The sequence below is a fragment of the Heteronotia binoei genome, chromosome 16, assembly GCF_032191835.1.
Source record: "Heteronotia binoei isolate CCM8104 ecotype False Entrance Well chromosome 16, APGP_CSIRO_Hbin_v1, whole genome shotgun sequence".
In the NCBI taxonomy this organism is placed as follows: domain Eukaryota; kingdom Metazoa; phylum Chordata; class Lepidosauria; order Squamata; family Gekkonidae; genus Heteronotia; species Heteronotia binoei.
The window spans coordinates 21268986-21291599 of NC_083238.1; the positions used below are offsets into that span (position 1 = coordinate 21268986).

Consider the following 22614-nt stretch of genomic DNA (forward strand, 5'->3'; position numbering starts at 1 on the left):
CCCTGTTTGCATAAACTCTGTGCTCTTTTAAAAAAAAAAGAGAGAAAGAGTTTGGTTCTGGCATGTTTCAGTGTGCCAGGCCAGAAGAAATTGCCAGTGTCCAAAAACACATCTGGATAGATTGTGTGAGAGAGCTTCCAGGGGAAAAAAACAACCCAAAAGAACCAGTTCGGTGTAGTGGTTAAGTGTGCGGACTCTTATCTGGGAGAACCGGGTTTGATTCCCCACTCCTCCACTTGCACCTGCTGGAATGGTCTTGGGTCAGCCATAGCCCTGGCAGAGGTTGTCCTTGAAAGGGCAGCTGCTGTGAGAGCCCTCTCCAGCCCCACCCACCTCACAGGGTGTCTGTTGTGGGGGAGGAAGGTAAAGGAGATTGTGAGCCGCTCTGAGACTCTTCGGAGTGGAGGGCGGGATATAAATCCAATATCTTCATCTACCTCACAGGGTGTCTGTTGTGGGGGAGGAAGGGAAAGGAGATTGTGAGCCGCTCTGAGACTCTTCGGAGTGGAGGGTGGGATATAAATCCAATATCTTCATCTACCTCACAGGGTGTCTGTTGTGGGGGAGGAAGGTAAAGGAGATTGTGAGTCGCTCTGAGACTCTTCGGAGTGGAGGGCGGGATATAAATCCAATATCTTCATCTACCTCACAGGGTGTCTGTTGTGGGGGAGGAAGGTAAAAGGAGATTGTGAGCCGCTCTGAGACTCTTTGGAGTGGAGGGCGGGATATAAATCCAATATCTTCCTCTTCATCTTCTTCTCATCAAGCTTATGGTGTTCCATTTGAGTCCAGTAGCACCTTAGGGCTCTTACAGTGTTCCATGAATCGCTCTTAATCTCTTGCTTTGTAAAGCATACAAATTAGCAATGACCCAGCGTTTTGTTTTGAGACCTTGATTTTGCTTGCACAAGAGACGGAAACCCAACCTGAGTTAAAAACTAACTAAACGTCTCTATGAAGCTCACTGTTTAGCTGCTGTTGCTTGCCCAGCTAATGACACCGCATGCTCCTTTCCGACTTGTTTATCACATTTGCCTTATTATGCATTCCAGTCACGTGTAGCTTACACACGTTTTCAGCAAAGACTGCAGAATTGGGAAAGCCAGTAGAGATGCACAGACCTTCTAAACCCATGCACATACTATGCGAGCCTCACACAGGGACAGCTGCCAAAATGGCAAATGAGAGGCTCTGGTCAAAGTATAAATACCTCAACAACAGAAGGTTAACCAAGCATAGGAGAGCAGGCCCAAGGAAAGGGAAACTGGTTGATTCTGAAAAACCACACCTGCCCAGACAGCCAATCTGAAATGTCTGATACTCCAGTGACTCCAGTATATCTTGCAATCCAGCTGTAGGAGACAGACTGTTCTACAGTTGATGAGTTGGACAGTAAACATTTTACTGGGGTCATTCCACCACTGGAAAATAACAAGAAGGGATATCGCTTACTGGAGAGTTCCTACAAAGACTCTTATACGATTCTGCGCTTTTACAGGGTGTTTATCTTTCCCTATTGTCTGGCGAGGAGTTGAAGCGTGAAATCTAGATACTATGACATCTGTTGTAGTCAATTCCAGTAAGCCTGTTAAGACTGAAAGGAAAAATTACACTGGGTAAGTCACTGACACCCTTACCTTCGGTAATACATGTCCAAGAGTACCTGACTGATGCATCGATGTAATGCAATGTAGCCAAAGTATAATAATGCTATGGGATGGGATGTAGGTCACTTTGGTCTAGCTGTAGACCAGTCTGATGTCACCTTGGTCTAGCTGACCCATCCTAATGGGCAGAAGGACAATTCTACTGACAAGTGATTATTTTTGTTTGTTCTGATGTGCTGTGTTTTGTTTTGATAACTCTGTGTTGACCTGCGTTTCTATGCAGTCAGTTCCCATTCCATTTGCAATTATGATTGGGAAAAAGATGTAATCAGAAACTCTTCAGGGTTGTTTGTTGTTGGGTTTTGGTTTTGGGTTTTTTTTTTTTTTGCATCTCACTTTAATTTAAATGTCGAATGAAACATGGCCCTCTAATCAAGATGACGGGACAGAAAAATGCAATAATCATTTTTAAAAGAGGCGATGTAAAGTAGGGTCTGTCTAATAAATGTGATTCCTTTTGCTAAACTTCGAAGAGTGGCAGCAGCAATGGATTAAGTGATGAGCGCCGGTTTGGGAAATGATAAAATGATCTGTTGATTAATTGGCTGCCACAGATTGAAACGGGGGGGGGGGGGGGGGTTTTAAAGGAAATTTTAATTTAAGCTGTCCCATTAAAGGGTTTTCAGGGCTGAGAAATTTGTTTCCCCCAGGTTATGAGCAACTCTTGCTTTAGACAATGGAGGAAATGCAACTGTAGCAAATACATCATTTGATTTTGTGCATAATACATAATTAGGCCACTTTTATCAAGCAGCTCCCCAAGATGAATGCTCCAAAGTACTCCCGTATTAGATATCTCCCAGTATTATACGTTCTATGTATTCAGGGGTTTTATCAGCAGAGGCCAAAAGCAAAAAACAACAACAACAACAACAAAACCCTTGTCAGATTGCATTTGTGACCATATAGCAAGCCCATTTGATGGATCCCACAATTTGTAGGATAATTTTCCTGTGTATTGGATCCTACAGACACTCTGCTGATGGAAGGAAGAGGAGGGACAAACTCATCTTATCCCCCCTTGTCACTGTAGCCCCCTGACCCACATGGCTTTTTAGTCCTGGCAATGGCTTTCCAGGGCTCACAAGGAGATAGTGAGGAAAGGCATTATTGGGGAAAGTGAAGAAAGATCCAATTCCACCAGCAGAGCATTTGAAGGATCCAGTCCTTGTTTTACTACGATGATTTATATATTTATTTTTATCTATCAATCTGTCATGATGACTTCAATCTACTTCCTATTTGAAAATGCTGTAGGATTCACTTTGTGTACAATCTGACCAGCGTTGAGAGGTTCCGTCATGGATTTCAGTAGAGAAATTTAACTTTCCGATCAAAATCTGCAGGGTTTACTTTTAGCTGGATGCCATATTTTAATCCAATACTTGGTAGAAAAGTAAAACAATTAAGTAATTATAAATCTATACAGGGCTTTTTTTGTAGAAAAAGCCCAGCAGGGACTACTTTGCATATTAGGCCACACCCCTTGATGCCAAGCCAGCTGGAACTGTGTTCCTTTGTGTTCCTGCTAAAAAAAAAAAAAGCCCTGAATCTATAACTAACAGGCAGTTCTAAAAGATACATGTGGTAAATACATCATTTTTTTAAAAAAATGGCCACCGTCCTACATGGTGCTACGCATCTGTTTTGTGCTTGCCATTAACAGTATTCCACCCTTTTGGTTACCTCAAGTAGTTACTGAGCCTCTGCTCATCCTGAATCCTTCTAATATCCATTTTCAGCGCCTGAATTCAGCAGGAGCTCACAGGAGCACAGCTCCTGAACCTCCAGCCAGGGTCTGCATGCCGTGGGGAGTTCTCTCCCCGTTGCACACAGATTCTGGGGCATATGCAAATGAGATATGCAACTGAGCTCCTGCACCATTTTTTCTACAAAATGACTCCTGTTTGTTTTACAGGTAAAGATTCAGTAAAGACAGTTTAGTAAATTAAAGGTAAACACAACCTCAAGAAAGCTCATGTGCTCAGAAAAAAAGATTATAGTTTTAAATATGTATTGTTTTTGTTGGTTTTTCACTATCTTTGTTGTTATCTGTAAATAGTGTTTTTTAAAAAAACAATTTAGTAAACAAAATTTATGAAATTAAAAGAAAAAAGATTTCAGAAATTTTATTCTGGGTCTACCTACACCAAAAGGCAAATTCCAGTGTACCTCAGGGTAGAAAAATTTCCTGCAACCCCCCCCCCCCCCCAACAACAGCCTTATCTGTGCTGGCAGAAGATACTGAGTTTCACACTACTTGAAAACATAGGGCGCTTTCGCACTGACCTTAATCGGCAGCGACGTCCCTCTTCACCACGCAGGATCTGCGCGGATTTCGCACCAATTGCTGCGGAGCACCCAGAAGAGCCGCAAAGTCCCGCGGCTTTTGCGGCGCAAATGGAAACCACCAAAAACCAGTTTCCATTTGCACCGCAAAAGCCGCGGGACTTTGCAGCTCTTCCGGGTGCTCCGCAGCAATTGGTGCGAAATCCGCGCAGATCCTGCGCGGTGAAGAGGGACGTCGCTGCCGATTAAGGTCAGTGCGAAAACGCCCATACTTTCACATACAGCAGAAAAAACCTAATGTTAATAATAGCTAAAGCTGTTGGAATGTGGAGCAGTGAGAGATGGTTCCCACTAGTGGAGCAGGGGGGCAGAGTAGCCAATGGAAGGAGAAACAACAGCCAACAATAGATGGGGCTAACTCCTGGTTTTGTCTCCTTCCTTTGCAACACAGCAGAAAGTAACAATTACATTCAGAAAACATTACAGAAACATTTCTCGGATTGTACAAAGGAGAATGCCAACCTAATACAACCTCACCTTTTGCCACTGTGTTTAACTGCAGGGCATACCCAGTGTAGGGAAGACATCCTGCCCTCCCTTTCCTAAAACCTACTCCTTAACACCAGGACTGGATCTACGTGTCTTTTGAGGGGTGAGCAAAATTAAAAAATGATGCCCCCTTGTTGGCCCATTCTATCTTATGGGCCCATAGAATAGAATGGACGCCATACCCAATTTGGCGCCCCCTCCTCTGGCAGCGCCCAGGGCAAGCACCCCCTCCAGCCCACTCTAGATCCGGCCCTGCTTAACACACTAGCCAAAAGAGTAAGGTTTATGAAGCCAAGAAGGATATGAGTATGAAAGGTCTCCATCTGATGGATTCTCCCTTACTCAAGAATGAAACGTTGGAACTCACCTGATGGTTTCTTCTCTTCAGTGGGGACATTCATCCAGACTAGTCGGATCACACCTCCTCTCACTCCAAGCAGTGCTATGCAAATTTGTGTAGACCGTATTGGCTCAGAGTGAGGCTGACCCTCCAGTCTTAGTATAGCCCAGCTCCATAATAGATTTTGCATCCACCTAAATTTTAATTTTATTCATTCATTCATTCATTTTGTGGTAGGGAGTGGATCACTTTGCCCCACTGAAGAGAAGAAACCTTCAGGTAAGCTCCAATATTTCGTTCTCCTTCAGTGGGGGGAAGTCATCCAAACTGGTAAGTTATTGTCCATGCCACCACTTGGATGGGATCCTCATTTTTATCATGTTCCACCACAACGTTGCACACCCTTTTAGAAGATGAAGCTTCTGCATACTTTAACATCCAACCTATAGGGTCTCCACAAAGGTATAAAGGTGGACAAGTTTGCAGCTCTACAGATTTTTTCCACCGGAACTCCAGTGGAAAGGTCACTGATGTTGCTGCAGATCTGGTGAAGTGGGTTGTAACATCCTTTGGAGGTCTCAGGCTTTGCGCTTGGCTTGATCCATATGCTGATGACAGTTTTTGAGTCCTTTTTACCTAGAGATTGTAAACTGTGGGCGTTTTCGCACTTACCTTAAGCCGGAGCGACGTCCCTCTTCACCACGCAGCGTCTGCACGGTTTTCGCACTAATTGCTCCGGAGCACCTGGAAGAGCCACAAAGTCTTGCAGCTTTTGAGTCGCAAATGTAAACCGGGTGGTCTTCAATCTGGCCTCCCTTGGCCCAGGGATATTCAGCTGGTTCTTTCCAGCTGACCTCAGCGCTCTCTGGGGTTCATATGGGGAGAGACGGTCCCTCAAGTAGGCAGGTCCTCAGCCATATAGGGCTTTAAAGTAAACTTGGGCTGGTTTTAGGGCAGATAAGAGCACTTGCTACTTCATAAAACACCTACTCATCCCTGAGTAATCACACTGGAAGAATGTGGTAAACTTGGACATCCAAGACATCATGATGAACAGGGCAGTTATGTAGAAAAAGCCCAGCAAGAACTCATTTGTATATTAGGCCACACCCCCTGATGTCATCAGAATTGAGTCACCCATTCAGTAGGTGATCTATTGGCACAGATCAGTACACTGCCATCAGCTGCATTTCATGGAGGTGTGTTCTCACATAGCCCAATGAGAGACCTTGTCCATCCCCCCCCCCCAAACATGGCCACTTACAGTATGATATTTTGCTGCTGGCTCAGTCCAGGGACCTGAGGATAAGGGACAAGATCACCCCCTTAACTCAAAATACTAAAATGCCACACAAAAGGCCTTTTAAAGTTAAAAATAACATAGAGGGGGAAAGGTCAGGTGAAATCAGGGGTAAAATGTCTGAGGTAAATCAATAATGAACTCTGAGGTAAATCAGTATAGGTACAGACTACAGTACAAATGTTTCAAGCAATTGAGAGTGTCAAGTTTTTCACACAGTCTTGTACTTTTAATTCACAGAAGGCAGGGATACACTTTCCAGTTCCCACATTCTTTCATTAAACTCACTATAACACTTTCTTGAGTTTCACTGACTCTCCAGGTTCCAGAATGCAGTCTCTAAACACACCAGACCAGGGATCACTCCACTTTTTGAGCTATCTCCCTTTTTAACTGGGTAGGGAATTTCTTCTCTCAATAGAAGAGTTATCCTCTTTTCTGGCCCAAATGGGAATCTTTATCAATCTACCCACTCTTCCTGCCAACCTTCCCAGTTTTTCATCCATGTTAAACTGCTCTCAGTCAAGGCTAAACACAAACCTCATCAGCACCCAACTCTTCTCAGGCAGGTCTGGACTCAGACTGAGTTCTCTTCAGCATTCAGCTCTGAAGTCTGTCTGCTCAACTGATGCTAACCAATCACATTTCTTTGAACAGCCTGTCCCTTAAGCTTTCTGGCTCTGTGAGGTATTAACCCTTCACACTCCTTTGCATATTTATACAGCAGTTCTGATCTTTTAAAATGCAGTCTATTGCAGGAGAGGGAGCCCCCCTGCAAGTATTACAGGCTTATACTTGTCTATATACTATTAGCAACATGTGGCCTCCATCTGCAGATACCTAAATCCATGGATCAGGGCCACATGGACACTAAGATTTTCCTGCAAACTTGGGAGACTCCAAAGGCCAGGGCAAATTTTAATCCAGGTTGTTGGCAACCACATATTCTGCCCCCCAAAAACACAGCCAGAGTGGCAATTCACCCCCAATGATGAGTCAAAATGCCTCCCAGTAATAACAATCCATAAATGAAAGAATAAACTAAAACATACAAAAGCCACAAAAATAAAGAAATTCTAGCAGGTTTCATACACTTTTATGCCATTAGGTTGCCTTTTGATGGTATCTATGAGAATGAGAAGCCTCTTTAAATGCAATTTTGCCAGCTATTTGCATGCAATACTTTTAAATCTACAGCCAATTTCCTTGGATAGTGAAGAAAACAAAGTCATCAATCAATAAATACACAAGTTGAGTGGATGTTAGAGCAGGATCAAGTGAAACAATTCCACAGACACTGGCAGCATTACAAAACCCAGCCTTTGAGACTGCAACCAGTGGTAACAATGGAAAAATAGATCTGCGAAGCCCACCTGCTGAATTATTTTTGAAAGAAGACTGTTGTGGGGAAAGGCAGCTGCTGGAGAGCCCAAGAGAGATACCAAACCATCCTGGCAGCCGTCTAGAGACAAGTGCTAGCATCGCAGCCGAATCAGAATTAATAAGAAGTGCCATGGGAGCTCTGAGGAGATGTGAAATTCATATTTAATTGGGTGCTGCTGAGAGCCAACACTATCTCTGCTTTTAAAATAAATGTATTCTAGGAAGAATGAAACAATAATGAACCTCAGACCAATGAAAAGTAGGAGGTGAGAGATCCACGATGCCTCATACCTATGCTACATTGTACTTTTGCAATCAGCATTTGGTTTTTTCTCAGTTAAGAGGCGTTCTTCTGGATTGTACCAGTGGTGTATCCAGTCCGGCATCCTGTTTCACACAGTGGCTAATATGTGGCCCCTGGAATGTCCATAGACATAGGGCTTGGAGGACAGGGCTTTCCTTTGACATTGCCTCCTGGCACTGCTATTCAGAAGTTTACTGCTTCTGATGTTGGAGCTTCCCTTTATTCATCAAGACTAGTAGCCATTGACGGACCCCTCATCCCTGAGTCTGTCTAACCCCCCTTTAAAGTTATCTACACTCCATGGTTCTAATGGAATGGGATTATATTTCCTACTTCCTTCACTGTACGACTTTGGTCCCTTACTTGCCGTTTTCTTCCCTTCTCAGCCTTGCACCCATAAAGTTGGCTTTATTTGTTCTGCTTCCAGCTTTCTTAGTTCTTCCCTAGACTCACATACACACCAACAATCTTTTCAGTTTCTTGGCCACGCTTCCACTCCATCTGTGCATTCTGTATGCTACTTTCTTCATTCTTTCCTGTATCCCTAATAAATGTCTTAAGGGTCCGTCTGGAAGTCACTCGAAGAGTTGAAATACAACTCATTGTACATATTTTTAGTGTGGGACTGAAAAATGGCATTACTGCAGAAGCAACTTAAATATTTGCTTTTAGCAGCAATATTTCTAAGCAGGAGGTACTCAGGTACACCCAGATCCCTTATGATAAAGAGTAAAAGGTATCCTCTACAATAGGGGTGTCGAACTCATTTGTTACGAGGGATGGATCTGACATAAATGAGACCTTGTTAAGCCAGGCCATGTCGGGTTGGGCCGAGCCATGCTGGGCCGAGTCATGTGTGTACCTATTTAAGATTAGGTAGCAGAGATATAAATTTTATAAAGAATACAAACATGAATATATATATATATATATGAATATATATATATATATATATATATATATATATATAAATTTAAAGCACGCTTATGATGTTAGCACTCATTGGTCTTAAAGGTGTTTTCTTTGCATTTCTGCCATGGGATCCAGGGAACTGAGCAAAGGAAGCTCTGGCTCTTTCCTGCATTCCCCAGGGGACCAGGATAAGGAGGAGCCTCAGCCAATAGAAGGTTTGGCTCAGTAGCTCTGCTGTTTAATGGCAAAGCAAGCTCTTACTTCTCCCCCCCCCTTCCTACCCAAGGGAGGAGCCTCAGTCAATGGAGAAAATAGAGATTTCGCTCTGTAGCTCCTGTGCTATTGAAGAAGCCTTGTAAAACAAGCTGTTACACAAAAGGAAGCAAGAGAGAGGGAGAAGGAAGCAGATAACAGTCAGTTGCTCGGGGAGGGGGGCTGATAGGAGCCCTCTGGGAGCCTGATTTGGCTCCCAGGCCAGATGTTTGACACCCCTGCTCTGCAATATTATGAAGCAGGAGTGGGTAGGCTTCAGGTTTGAGAGGTCTCCTTTTTCTTTTGCTGGTGCTTCAGAATCCACCAGCTGGATCCAGTGGCAAAAAAGGCTTCTCCCAAGAGGTAGATTCAAACACAACTCCTCCCATATCAGGCCAGTGACAATAACTGCCATTCTAGATAAGCCATATACAGGGCAGGGGGCAAAGTTCAATCATGGTAAATATCAAAGATTCCAACATCAAACCACAGAATACTAAATACCTGGTCCCAGCCAGCCAATATTATGAGCATTTAACAAGCAAAGAAACGCAGAGCTCAGATGATTATCCCTTCTTACTTGCAGTCTTTTAAACAAAGCCATTTGTGTCAGCATTTTTATTTATGCCTTTACAAGTGTGGTGTGACTGAAATGCAACCAGCTAGACTGGTTGGTGAAGTTAGGATTGGACTGAGACCTTCCAATACCTCCGGACCATGCTCAAATGAATGACCTCTACAGTCTTGGAACTTTCCTAGTCAATTAAAAGGCGAGTTCCCAACTCCCTGGAAATAGTAACACGGGGCTAGTTCTCCCAGTGGTGGAACTTCCAGCCTGCTATCCACTTTCTAACCCCTTTTCTGTCTAACCAGAATGTCCAGCAGTTTGGGACAGGCTCTAGCAGGCTTAGGAGCAAGTGTTTCTACCATGTTATCCATGTATTTAAAGGCCAGTACTCACAGATATGTCCATTTTGACAGAAAGACCTCCAGTGGTATTTCTGACCAAGGAACACTCCTCCAATCTTAAAACATGACCATGATTGCCATATCGAACCATCACACCCTCCTTTGAAAAGTTCCATTATCTTACCATAAACTATATTTTAAAGCATGCCCATGTTGGATTTGTATCCCGCCCTCCACTCCGAAGAGTCTCAGAGTGGCTCACAATCTCCTTTACCTTCCTCCCCCACAACAGACACCCTGTGAGGTGGGTGGGGCTGGAGAGGGCTCTCACAGCAGCTGCCCTTTCAAGGACAACCTCTGCCAGAGCTATGGCTGACCCAAGGCCATGCCAGCAGGTGCAAGTGGAGGAGTGGGGAATCAAACCCGGTTCTCCCAGATAAGAGTCCGCACACTTAACCACTACACCAAACTGACTCTCCCACTACACCATGTTCATGTTTCATTCTTGAAGTCCTAGCTTTATATGACAGAATGGAGGAAGGGGGCACACAGCCGTAGAAAATGTGTAATAAAAACATTCAGAAGAAAATTAAAAACTGGAAAAAAAATGGTGCAGCAATGAAGCCAACTGATTACTTCAAAAACTATAGCAAAGCTGATCCATGATACTCACTCAGCCTCATTTCAGAAAGCAACAGATACACAGATACAATTGGGGGGGGGGAGCAGAATTTTTCCTAGGGCACAGCTAGCATTGGAAAATGTTGAAAAGTACAACTTTGAGGGAAGATGTCTGCAGCCTGCATGCTGAATGGGCAACAACTGTACATTCACTATACTAAAAATTGATCATCCAGAAAGAGGCTGGCATAGACCCAAGCCCTAGCTACCCGCAGCCCTCAGCATTACTAATATATATCTAAGAACTTGCACAGATTCTTGTATCTTATTTCACAGTTTTCTTTGGGGAATTGGTTTGATCAGACTTTCTTCCCCCCACCCCTATTCTCATCCCCTAGGAACGAGCTTGTTTATGTTAAGAACCCTCACTTGGATTCGATGGATGAAGATGTTCTATATCACTTAGATTTGGGAACCAAAACTCATAATCTGCCTGCTATGTTTGGTGACATAAAGGTAAAAGAAACATTGCTTAAGTTTCCACAACTGTAAAAATAAAATTAAAAAATTCTTCCTGCTCATGCTTCTTTTCCTTATCTCTTTTATTGTTCCCTTTTATCATTGTGTGTTCACAGTGCTGGCTGCAAAGACGTCTTTAAAGTCCCTTTGGGAATGAGATACCACCACTCTGCGAAGCTGCTCCAAAAGTGTGCTGCAGCTATAGTTATGGGCAATTACCCTTCCTTTCTCAGTGACATATGTAGACCAAGAGACTAAGCCTATTTCTGGTGCGATGAGCTAAATTTTCCCCTAGGGTAGATTCTCTGTATTCCGTTCAGAAACAGTACATTGAGGAATTCTGTTCATCATGGTATCATTTCCAAGTTCATGTGTTTTATTACATGAAAAGAGCAGCAACTTTCATTCCACAGGGAGCTGATGGAGTAGCGTGGCTGAGCTCAGAATTAGGGAACTGTCTGGTTTGGATTTCACCTCTGCTATATACTCACTCAGGGGCCCTTGGTGTCACTATCTTTCAGCCCTCGTTTACAGTATAAAGACAGTAACACTGATCTCCACAATAGGGTTGCTGTAAGAATAGGATCGTGTATGTCAAGCACTTTCAATAATGGCAGTACTACATGAATAATAACATAGAACCAGGGCTGGGTTTTTTTGATAGCAGGACATCCTTTGCATATTAGGCCACACACCCCTGATATAGCCAATCCTCTAAGACAGGGGTAGCCAATGGTAGCTCTCCAGATTTTTTTGCCTACAACTCCCATCAGCCACAGCCAGCATGGCCAATGGCTGGGGCTGATGGGAGTTATAGGCAAAAAACATCTGGAGAGCTATCGTTGGCCACCCCTGCTCTAAGAGCTTACAGTAGGCCCTGTAAGAAGAGCCCTGTAAGCTCTTGGAGGATTGGCTACGTCAGGGGTGGGTGACCTAATATGCAAAGGAGTTCCTGCTGTAAAAAAAGCCCTGCATAAAATGATAGGTGTGGCATTCAGCATCACAATTTCGTCATGGCTGCTTCCAAAAAAAAAATAAATGTATTGAGACATGTATTTGGTCAAAGGCTCAAACAAACCTGTGGATTTAAATCACCCAGAGAAGGAAGAAACTGACAAAGCAAAGGTATTGCTGAGAAATGTGAAGTCAGCACTGCAAGGTTTCTCATAAAATGGAGTTTAGGAGAGTGTAATTCTTTGTTTAGGATGGCCCTTCCAAATTAAAATTTCCTGCTGTTTAATTTGGCATGCTGGCACATCACAATTCGGTATGCAAGTCCCCCGCCCCAATATTAGGAATTCAGCTCATATACCTCTAAAAAGGCAGGACACTATCCCGTCAAAAGTAAATATTTGGATGCATTGATTTCAGTGGGAGACTCAAGATATGTTTAAACATTTCCCAAGGGGGGATTTAATTGTTTAATTTTGGCTAGGCTAGGGCATACCCCGAAGTTTGGTTCATATACTTTGCGCTTAAGGCAGACTATGAGGTTGGAACCAAGGATACCCTTCTTTTTCAGAAGCATTATTCTGCTCATGGAAGCATTCCTTCTGGAAGCTAGAGAGCACCCCTGGACCCAACCCTTTTGTTGCAATTTTAATAAATACCTGGGTTAAAAATCTGGGTTAAAATTGCAAAATGCTACCAAACTTTGGTACAGGGTCAAATAGCTGAAACTAAGGAAGAAACCCAGCTGACCTGTACCACACATGATCCCATTCATGTTTACTCCAAATAAATTTCACTATGTTTAACAGAACTTACTCCTTAGTAAGTGCGCACCAGACTGCATCATTGAATTGTCAGCCTTGTGCAAAAGTGTGTGGAAATTAATATATATATATATAATCATTCCAATCTTTCAAAGCCTTATTTCATCCCTACACACAGCATCCATGTGAGAAAGCTGGTGGTTCTTTCCACATGGAGGGGGAAAGAACTGCATTGATGATTAGCTTGTCTTTTAGATTCAGAAGCAGGGTTTTAAAAATGCACTTGGGACATTTTAGTTAGTTAGTTAGTTTTTTATTCTTATATTTGCTCAGCTTAAAAAAAACCCCCACTCCTGCCTTTGTCTATGTCATCAAGTACAATTTTGCTTCATTCTATTGCTTCTGTTGAAAGAATTAATTAGATCACAGGCTACTTTAGCTTTGTGTTCTTCTCTGATTTCAGTAGAAATTAGGTGGACAAGAACATCACTATCCAGTGTATTTCTCTTTTAGCTGTATTGACACACTCAAACAGGGACTTTGGTTGCTTATCCCATTACATATATTGAACCCATCTCCCATTGTCATTGACAGACAAGCTCACATTTCAACATACTACTGTTGTGTTGCTTTCGCATGCTCATGCTACTCAGATCAAAGGTTTGCTCCATTTGTTAATTTTACTGCATACTGCTGTTTTGTTGCTTTCTCATGCTCATGCTGCTCAGATCAAAGGTTTGCTCCATTTGTTAATTTTACTATTCTGTCCTTGTACCATTTTACATTCTAAACCACTGCCTACCAGGTAATTTTACTTCACTGTCATTGGTTCTTACATCTGTACCATGTTGCATTCTGGGCTACTGCCTACCAGCTATGTATGGCTCTGTTCAGCTATGATTGGCTTTGCTCACTGTGCTGGATTCCTCGTCTGATGGAGTGTTCTTAAGAGCACACAAAAGCTTACGTTCTAAATAAAAATTGGTTGGTCTTAAAGGTGCCACTTGACTCCTGCTTTGTTCAGTAGAAATATATACGAGCAATGCCTGCTCTATGAGGATATTATCCTGGATTTACTCTCACCAAGAATGTGGCCCCTTCATACTATTTGGACTTGGGTACAGCTTCCAAAGGGTTGGATCCTGTGCTCTAGAGCCTGTGCACAAGTGAAAGTGCAGAAGAAGAAGAAGATGAAGACATTGGATTTACATCCCGCCCTCCACTCCGAAGAGTCTCAGAGTGGCTCACAATCTCCTTTCCCTTCCTCGCCAACAACAGACACCCTGTGAGGTGGGTGGGGCTAGAGAGGGCTCTCACAGCAGCTGTCCTTTCAAGGACAACCTCTGCCAGAGCTATGGCTGACCCAAGGCCATGCTAGCAGGTGCAAGTGGAGGAGTGGGGAATCAAACCCAGTTCTCCCAGATAAGAGTCTGCGCACTTAACCACTACACCGAACTGGCTCTCCAGGAAAAAGAACACTCTGGTAGCTTGTGCTATAAACTCCAATTGCATTTCCACATGAGCAAGACGTCGTAGAAGTAGGACCAGCGGTGTTCAGAGGTGGGACTTTAGAATGCCCTCCCTCCTGAGGGTCACTTGGAACCCACCATCCAGTCTTTCAGGCACAAGGCCAAAACATTTCTTTTTACCCAGGCTTTTGTCTGAGGGTTTTTTAAAAAATCTTTTTATAGTCTGCTTCCAGTATGAGTTCTGCTTTATGGATATTTGGTTATAGTGTTTTTGTACTGTTTTTCTAACGACTTGACGATCTGTAGTTTTTATTGTATTATTTATCTTCTGTTAAGATGCTTCAAGCAGGTCTCTGAAGAGGCAACATATAAATGCCCTATATAAATAACATATACAGAGCTGTGCTATATGTGTTTACATATCTGTTCACGCATTACTGGCTCTTGCCCAGGATTTCATGCATGATGGGTGTTACTAACCTGCCAGCATGGAGTGGGCCAGCATGGAGCTCTGTCATTGAGTGATGTGCTCGGTGCAATCCCGCGGCGTCATCTATGGTACCATGGAGTTTTGACTCAAATCCTAGAACATCCCCAGCACAATGTGCGCAACATGATGGCGTCACTTCCAGGTGATGTCACTCATCACGCCATGTGCACAAAGCACACGCAAGAACAATCTACCACCAAAAGCCAGGGTAAGACTTGGCAACCCTAGATGCAGACCACGCAGCATTGCATCTCCTCTTCCTCATCCCATCACACGTCACCATTCCTAATCACCAGCCCTATTCAAATTTGTCGCTAGAGTTTAAATATGCAAAGGAAGTGGAGCACCGACTGCTCAGAGAAAAACAAGTAGGTTTGTTAAAGAAGAAGCTGTTGTAGAACATACAGAGAGAGAAAGACTTAACTAACTGCTGTGGAAAGAACAAGAGAAGCTCTGCAGGACCAGAAAGTCTCCACAAGAGCCAATCAGGAGACAGCAAGGACATAATGAGCCAGTTTGGTGCAGTGGTGAAGTGTGCGGACTCTTATCTAGGAGAACCGGGTTTGATTCCCCACTCCTCCACTTGCACCTGCTAGCATGGCCTTGGGTCAGCCATAGCTCTGGCAGAGGTTATCCTTGAAAGGGCAGCTGCTGGGAGAGCCTTCTCCAGCCCCACCCACCTCACAGGGTGTCTGTTGTGGGGGAGGAAGGTAAAGGAGATTGTGAGCCGCTCTGAGACTCTTCGGAGTGGAGGGCGGGATATAAATCCAATATCTTCATCTACCTCACAGGGTGTCTGTTGTGGGGGGGAAGGTAAAGGAGATTGTGAGCCACTCTGAGACTCTTCAGAGTGGAGGGCGGGATATAAATCCAATATCATCATCATCATCATCATCATCATCATCATCATCATCATCATCATCAATAATTTGAAATTGTGGGCAGTCCCTACTCTAGCTGTGATAACTAGCCATTCTTCAGCTGTTCCCCTGTAGGGTGATCTTCAGATCTTCTTCATAAGGCTGCACTATAGACCTTGCATATTGCAACGTTGGTCCATAAAAATCAACATTTTCTACTCACAGCAGCTCTTCAAGGGTCTTAGACAGGGGTCTTTTACACAACTCCCTACTTGATCCTTTGAATACAAGGTGCCAGTGATGGAACCTGTGACCTTCTGCATGCAAAGCAGATGTTCTTCCACTGAACTATGGTCCCTCTCCATTGCAATTTGTTGGCTTGCAGGGACCTTGGGTTGTGATTGTATCAGACTGTGTATGATGTTCTTCTGGATATGGAGAGGAAGAGGAGAGACAGGCTGTGGTTTTCAATGACAGCCATGCAATTCCCAGATCACCTGGCTTTGGCTTCATCAGGAAACCGAACAAGTTGTTCTCCTAAAACAATATGCTGGCATATTTTAAATCCTGTTGGTTTCTTGTGATACCATGATCAAAATGAATTTTCATAGTGTTAACTGCAACCTTCCATAAATGGGTCAGGCAGTCAATTTACTCTGCTTTCCAGTCTCGCTCCCTCTGGATATAAAATTGTATGAATGCCGTTCGACATCTTATCACAAACCCAGTCTTCCATCGCTGCCACGGCTGATAATCTTATAATTTATTTCCAGTTTGTCTGCGTGGGTGGGAGCCCCAACAGAATGAAAGCTTTTGCTCAGTTCATGCATAAAGAACTTGGACTCGAAGGAGATGAGGAAGACATGAAAGATATTTGTGCTGGGACGGATCGGTATTGTATGTATAAAGTCGGACCTGTGCTCTCCATTAGTGTAAGTACATCACAGGACATCCCCCCAAAACAAAAACAGCAGCAAAGCAGTAACTGATGAGTTTAGCCCATTGTTCACATCCCTTATTTAATCATGTCATTCTAGCACTTTTCAGAGGAGCTAGACGAAGATTCTTAAAAATCAAGGGGCTTCTTAGAAAGCAGCTAAGCAAGCGATATGTCACAAGGACTGGGTTTTCATGAAGCATCCTTATCAATCCGTTCCGTCAATGTTTGACAAATATCACCTCTGTAAGCACACAAGAGGATTCCCCCAGTTTCTACCCTTATCATTGGGTCTCCTGATAACTGTCAACCAGAATGCTGGAGGGCACATACCATAATCTTAGTATAGTCATTGTGTTGGATGCAGCCAGTCCCTTGAAAAACTCACGTTCTTTTGTCTGTGACCCATTCTGCTCCCCTAATCCAACACTGTCTATAGTAAGGACTAGTTGAGTGGGACAGTGAGGGAGGAGCTCAGTGCAGGTAATATGTGGACTAGAGGGTTGGGTATGTAGCGAGCCCTCTTGAAAGCCAGTATCTCTGTGATGGAGGCAAATACCCATTCGTGGGAAGCAGGGGTGATCTGTGAGAGTATTACCATGGCCTTTGGGCAGGTTTCCATCTACAGATGGATTAACATTTGGGGATCAATGTGCCTATCAAGCTATGAAGCCTCACAAAATTTAACTGACTCGTTGGGACTTCCCATTATTTTTATGTGGTAGCGTTGGAAGATGTAACATCTGGCACTGCTATATCCTTTCCTACACTGTATGGTAATTTTCACTGCAACCGAAATCAGGCAAAATATGAAGGCGTTTAGAACGAAATGCGCACATGAAGCTTCCTTATATTGAAACAGACCATTAGTCTATCAAAGTCAGTATTGTCTAGTTTGCTGGCCGTGGTTCACCAGAGTCCCAGGTTGTGGTCGTTCAGGTCACATCCTACCTGACCCATTCACCTGGAGATGCTGGGGATTGAACCTGGGACCCTCTGCATTCAAAGCAATGGCCCTTCCCCAAACAGGGTAGACCTTTACTTCATCATTTATATCACTTGACATCAGTTTTCTTCAGTAGAGATTTTTTACTTCTAGCATAGAGATTCTTTGGAGGTAGTCGTCCCTCTTATATAACTTGAACTGTTTCTGTCACTACGTTGAATGTTAAGTATTTCTCTAAGTGAATTTCATGCAGTATCATGTAATATTGAAGTGAGATGGTTTGGCCTTTAGACTGGGAACAATCTTGGTATATCAGTAATGAAAGATCTTTGCTTGTATGATGCTTTCATAGAATATATATAAGGATTTAGTCAATATAAGTTTTCCCTGAGCATTTATTCATGCCCATTAACAGATAGTGGGTAAAAACATCAAACGGACCGAAAACAATTTGGGGTTGATATAAGGAACATATACAGTGTATATATATGTAGAAGGAGGCTTATGTATGTGCATTCCAAGTGAATGAGGAAAGGTACACCAAAACAGGTGCTGTGCCTTCATCCAAACCAATCATTAGAATTATTGCAAGGAAATGGATTTAGTCCTCTCACACTCCTTCCCTTTCCTTAGATGATGGGTGCTCTGGTTGATTACTTGACCAGAGCTATGCTGATCACACATTACAGGGTGCACAGTTTGTATCTGGGTCCCAGCATGTGTCAGGCACAAGAGAATCACACAAAAGCTGTAGGTTCACCTCAGTTCCTTCATGTTTGATTCCTGATCAGGACTGCAATACGCATGGAGACAGGGCATCAGTCTTCCCTGTTAGCTGCCTTGGAGGTCCTGATAAGGGCAGAAAGACACAGTGTAAATTTAGTAAATAAACAAATAAACTGTTCCAGGGAACAGTAAACCTCCCTCCTGGACTGTTTTGGGTTGGGGAAAAAAGCACAGTGGAAAGACTGAAGCCCCTTTCTCTGTGTGCATTATGGTCCCAATCGTAATCAAACACCACATGTCCAGGAATTGAGGAGAGCCAAAAACTCCTATTAGTGTTGCCAAGTTTTACCTGGCTGCTGGCAGGGAATTGCTGCCCTCTGTCTGTGAGTTTTCAGCATGCCCACGAAGTACATGCACTGTGATGACATCACCTGGAAGTGACATCATTGCACCAGGCACATTGTGAGGGATTCTCTATCATTTTGGGGAAAACTCTATGGTTATCATAGAGTTTTTTCCTCAGATGACAGAGCATCCCCTCCCATGACATGCCTGGTGTGATAATATCACCTCCAAGTGACATCATCATGTCAGGTGTGATGGGGCTCTTCAGGGGTGGGGCTTCCCCAACAGCCAGCTCTGCGCTGGTGGATCAGAGGACCTGAAATTAGGGGAAAACCTACCCTCGTTGGGGGAATGGGAACCTGAACTCCCATGTGGTTGTGTAGATGGGCACCTCTGTATTCCATAATGTGTGACAGTAGGATCCTCATCAGAGATAATCCCCATGCCGATTTGTAGTCAGAAATCCAACCAGATGTCACTGTTACTTGTAAGCTTTTGTTTTAACAGGTACCAGAAATATCAACCATTTATCTCTTCCCTCTGTATCATTTAATACCATCTTAAATTCACATCATTTTACATACACTTGAGCATTTTAATGTCTCCATAACGAGCCAAAATATAAACCTGGGCTTGTTCATTCAAGTGTCCAAATGACCTGTTTCTCCTGAGTCTTCAACTAGTACATTCATTTTATAACTAATTTACCAGCAATTTCCCCTTCCTTCCCCTTCAGACGCTTCTCAAGCAGTTACTGCCAGACCAATCTTTCAGGCATTCCAAAATGCTACATGTTTTAAACTTTAATATGTTGAGTGAAAAATTGCCATGGCTTGTTCGTGCTGTTTCTATAAATTATTTCCGTGCTCTTCAAATACACGGAATCTAACAGATGTACAGGCCTGTCTAGGAAATTCCCTACCTACCTCTTTGCTAGAGCAGTGAGACTCAAGATTAATAGGCCAGAAGCACAAAATTCTGTTCCCTTGCAAGTCAAAGGGAGTGTTCAGTTGTGGCACAGAGAAGGAACAGGATCAGACTCAAAGAATGATTTATACTCCTGTTCCCTTTGAATCATGTCACATATCTTGGCGATTCTACATATTGACTTAGAAAGGCCCTTGGGTTACCTTACAGCAGAAAAAGCACACATTTTTGTTCAGGTCAGCAGTCTACGAGTTGAAGAATTAGTATCTCTTCCCGTGGTGCAGGAATTTATGATCTGTTGTGGAAAAAAACTATGAGCTAGCTTTCAGTCTCTCACAGAAGTCCCCATCCCCCTGTGTATCAATCCAGTGTGATTTGAGGGTTTTCTCAATTCTCATGCTCACTGTGCTTAGCTCAGATCACAACTGCAGCAGGGGTGAAGAGACTTTAGTTCTCCTCGGCCCGGCAAAATTTTCCAGATCCAGAGGGATGCTATTTGGCCTGTTGGGAAAATTCAGTGTACATATACGCATGCGGAATTCCCTAGAGTGCCCTCCAAGGGCCACTACAAGTCAGGGAAATAGTACAGGAGGAAGACTGAAACCCAGACCGATTTCGCACTCAGCCTATGCCGCTCTCACGTTTGTCTTCTCAGTGCGGCGTCCTTCCAATTTCCCAATATCTTCCCCAGTTTCTGTTTGCTGCGCTTAAACACTGATCGTTGCTGCATCCCCGGGGGCAGATAGTGGGAAATCGGAAGGACGCCGCGCTGAGAAGACGAACGTGAGAGCGGCATAGGGTGAGTGCGAAATCGGAACCATTCTTCACAATTGTGATCCAAATTGGACAGGGCACATGAGATTGAGAAGAACTTTCCAGTCATGTGTGAATGTTACACAGGACACAGAAGGGGGAACCTGGACCCAAACCCTTTACTCAAATTTTTTTGGAGATTTTAGAGCAAGCGGCAGAAGGCCAAACTTGATGAGATATCCAGAGAACCTCAAATAAATTTGGCCAGACTTTTTTTCATCCTGCTGCTCCTCCAAGGATCTCAGGGCAAGTTCTGCCTTTTATTTAGACAGAAGTTTCACTGAAGAGCCGCCTCGTGCTGCTACTAGGGTGCAAAGGGCCCAAACCTGTGTAAATAAAACACTTCGCAGACAACTTGAAATGTGCATTGTGTTACTTTGGACTGAACTGACTTGATAAGGTGCAGATTCAAATTTGAGTGCTTGTCACAAGGAAACAGGCATTCCATTTTATGGTTTGGAAAACATTATCTAATTGAGCTGTTGAAATGGAAATGGGCACGTTCAACAGATTTCAAGGTCATTTCAGAGTCAAGGGAAGCTGAAGTGTAGAACAAGAGTCTCTCTTAATTCGCTGGGAGTATTCAAAAACACTAAGCACACAAGCCAACCAAAACTTAAGGATTTCTGAGTTCCATTTATACCAGTACAAGAATTAAGCATGGTATATAACTGCCTGCTATTAAAATCAACAGGATTTTAAAAGTGCTTAATCTCAGTTGGGTTACGGCTTTAGTTCCCTAAATTTCTTGTAGCCCGGGAAAAAGTAACCCTGAGTAGATATTTTTTCCCACCTCTCTAAATGCCAAATGAATCGATGGTATATGATCAAGAAACCGCAAGTTTCGCACAAGCAAGTCACGTTGATTTTAGTATCAAAGGCCTGAGCTAAATATGACTAGATCATGCCCTCTATATCCACTACTAGTCTTGGACCCTACCACCAATTCCGCTGTGGGAAAGGAAGGAGATGTCCTCTTTGACCAACCAAAAAAGGTCAAGCTGAGAATCATCGGATCTGTATGTACAAAAACATGTATGATGGGGGTTGTAGGAGTACTAGGAGAGATTGAGTGACAATGCTGGCGGGATCAAACCTGTGGACTTTTATTGTGATTAATATTTTCTTTTTAATTTTATTATTTTTTATGAAGTGTATTGTAGAAATTCTGCTCTGTTTTTGCTGAGACAGCACGGGGTTACCTTTGTTTCTTCTTTCTTAACAGCACGGGATGGGTATTCCCTCCATTTCTATTATGCTTCATGAGCTAATCAAATTGCTACACCACGCCAAATGCCGTGATGTTACCATTATACGCATCGGTACTTCAGGGGGATTAGGTGAGCAAAGAGTTTTGCTGCTACCAGGCAGAGAGGATGCAAATGAAATGCATCTCAGAAAAAGGTCATGCCTCTATGAGATTTCTTTTAAAAAAAAATCAAGTCAACAAATATCAAACTGCTAAAAGAATGTGAAAGATCACACAGAGGTGTTTTTCTAATATTGCACCAACCTGAAAATTTGATTTTCTTCTCAGATTAAAGTTGTTTGGATTAGATCCTCCCCCCATCACCTTTCAAAATACCATCACATAGAACCAACTGATACAAAGAAATATCACAGTGCTGTAAAATTTTCAAACCCGAACTCCTGGACTTGCATCCAATGTAGCATTTCCACAAATGGAACTATTTTAACCCATGGAATTCAGCTTTCTTACTTCCCCACTGCTTCAGCCAAAAATCCCATCTCTTGCTCCTTGCTGCTCCCCCCATCACAATTTTAGCAAGCATTTTGGGCAGCAGCAACAGGAGAGAGAAGGCCAGAAAGACACATTCTGCAGGTAGAAATACTTCTGCCCTTGGAAACAAAGTGCTGGAATAGACCCAGGCCCTGATCTTTGATACAAAATTTTCTTATGAAGCATCCATTTAGCAGCAGCCATCAAAGGGGAAAAAACAGCCAATCAACACCCAAAGAATATCCCAGTTTGGAATGAACGTTTTTTGGGTAGGGAATGCAGCCAACTGAGCCCTTCCATACATACGATGGACAGCTCTTCCATCTCCCAAAACCTGCTTGAATGTGACCCCCAATTACAAAGTGATAGATCACAGTCAGTAAACTGGCCTAGGATGCTTTAGGATTTTATCACTGTTCTGTTGTGCACACCTAAATTCTTAACAAGGATGGGGTGGGAAACACCCTATGGATGAAAAAGGTTTTTTAAAAGGTAGTGCACGGTGCAAGCACCAGTCGTTTCCGACTCTGGGATGACATCGCATCACGATGTTTTCATGGCAGACTTTTTTACAGGGTGGTTTGCCATTGCCTTCCCCAG

General features: G+C 43.3%; 1 protein-coding gene across 1 annotated transcript in view; it reads left to right on the top strand.

The window, feature by feature from the left end:
* Window positions 1–1108: 1108 nt before the first annotated feature.
* The window catches only part of UPP2 (uridine phosphorylase 2), a 55281-nt gene continuing 33775 nt past the window's right edge, over window positions 1109–22614 (top strand). Inside the window, exons 1-4 of the mRNA XM_060257364.1 lie at window positions 1109–1616; window positions 10925–11042; window positions 16353–16511; window positions 21499–21613. Coding sequence (XP_060113347.1) covers window positions 1555–1616; window positions 10925–11042; window positions 16353–16511; window positions 21499–21613 — 454 coding nt within the window. The 5' untranslated portion in view covers window positions 1109–1554. The remainder of the gene's footprint in view (window positions 1617–10924; window positions 11043–16352; window positions 16512–21498; window positions 21614–22614) is intronic.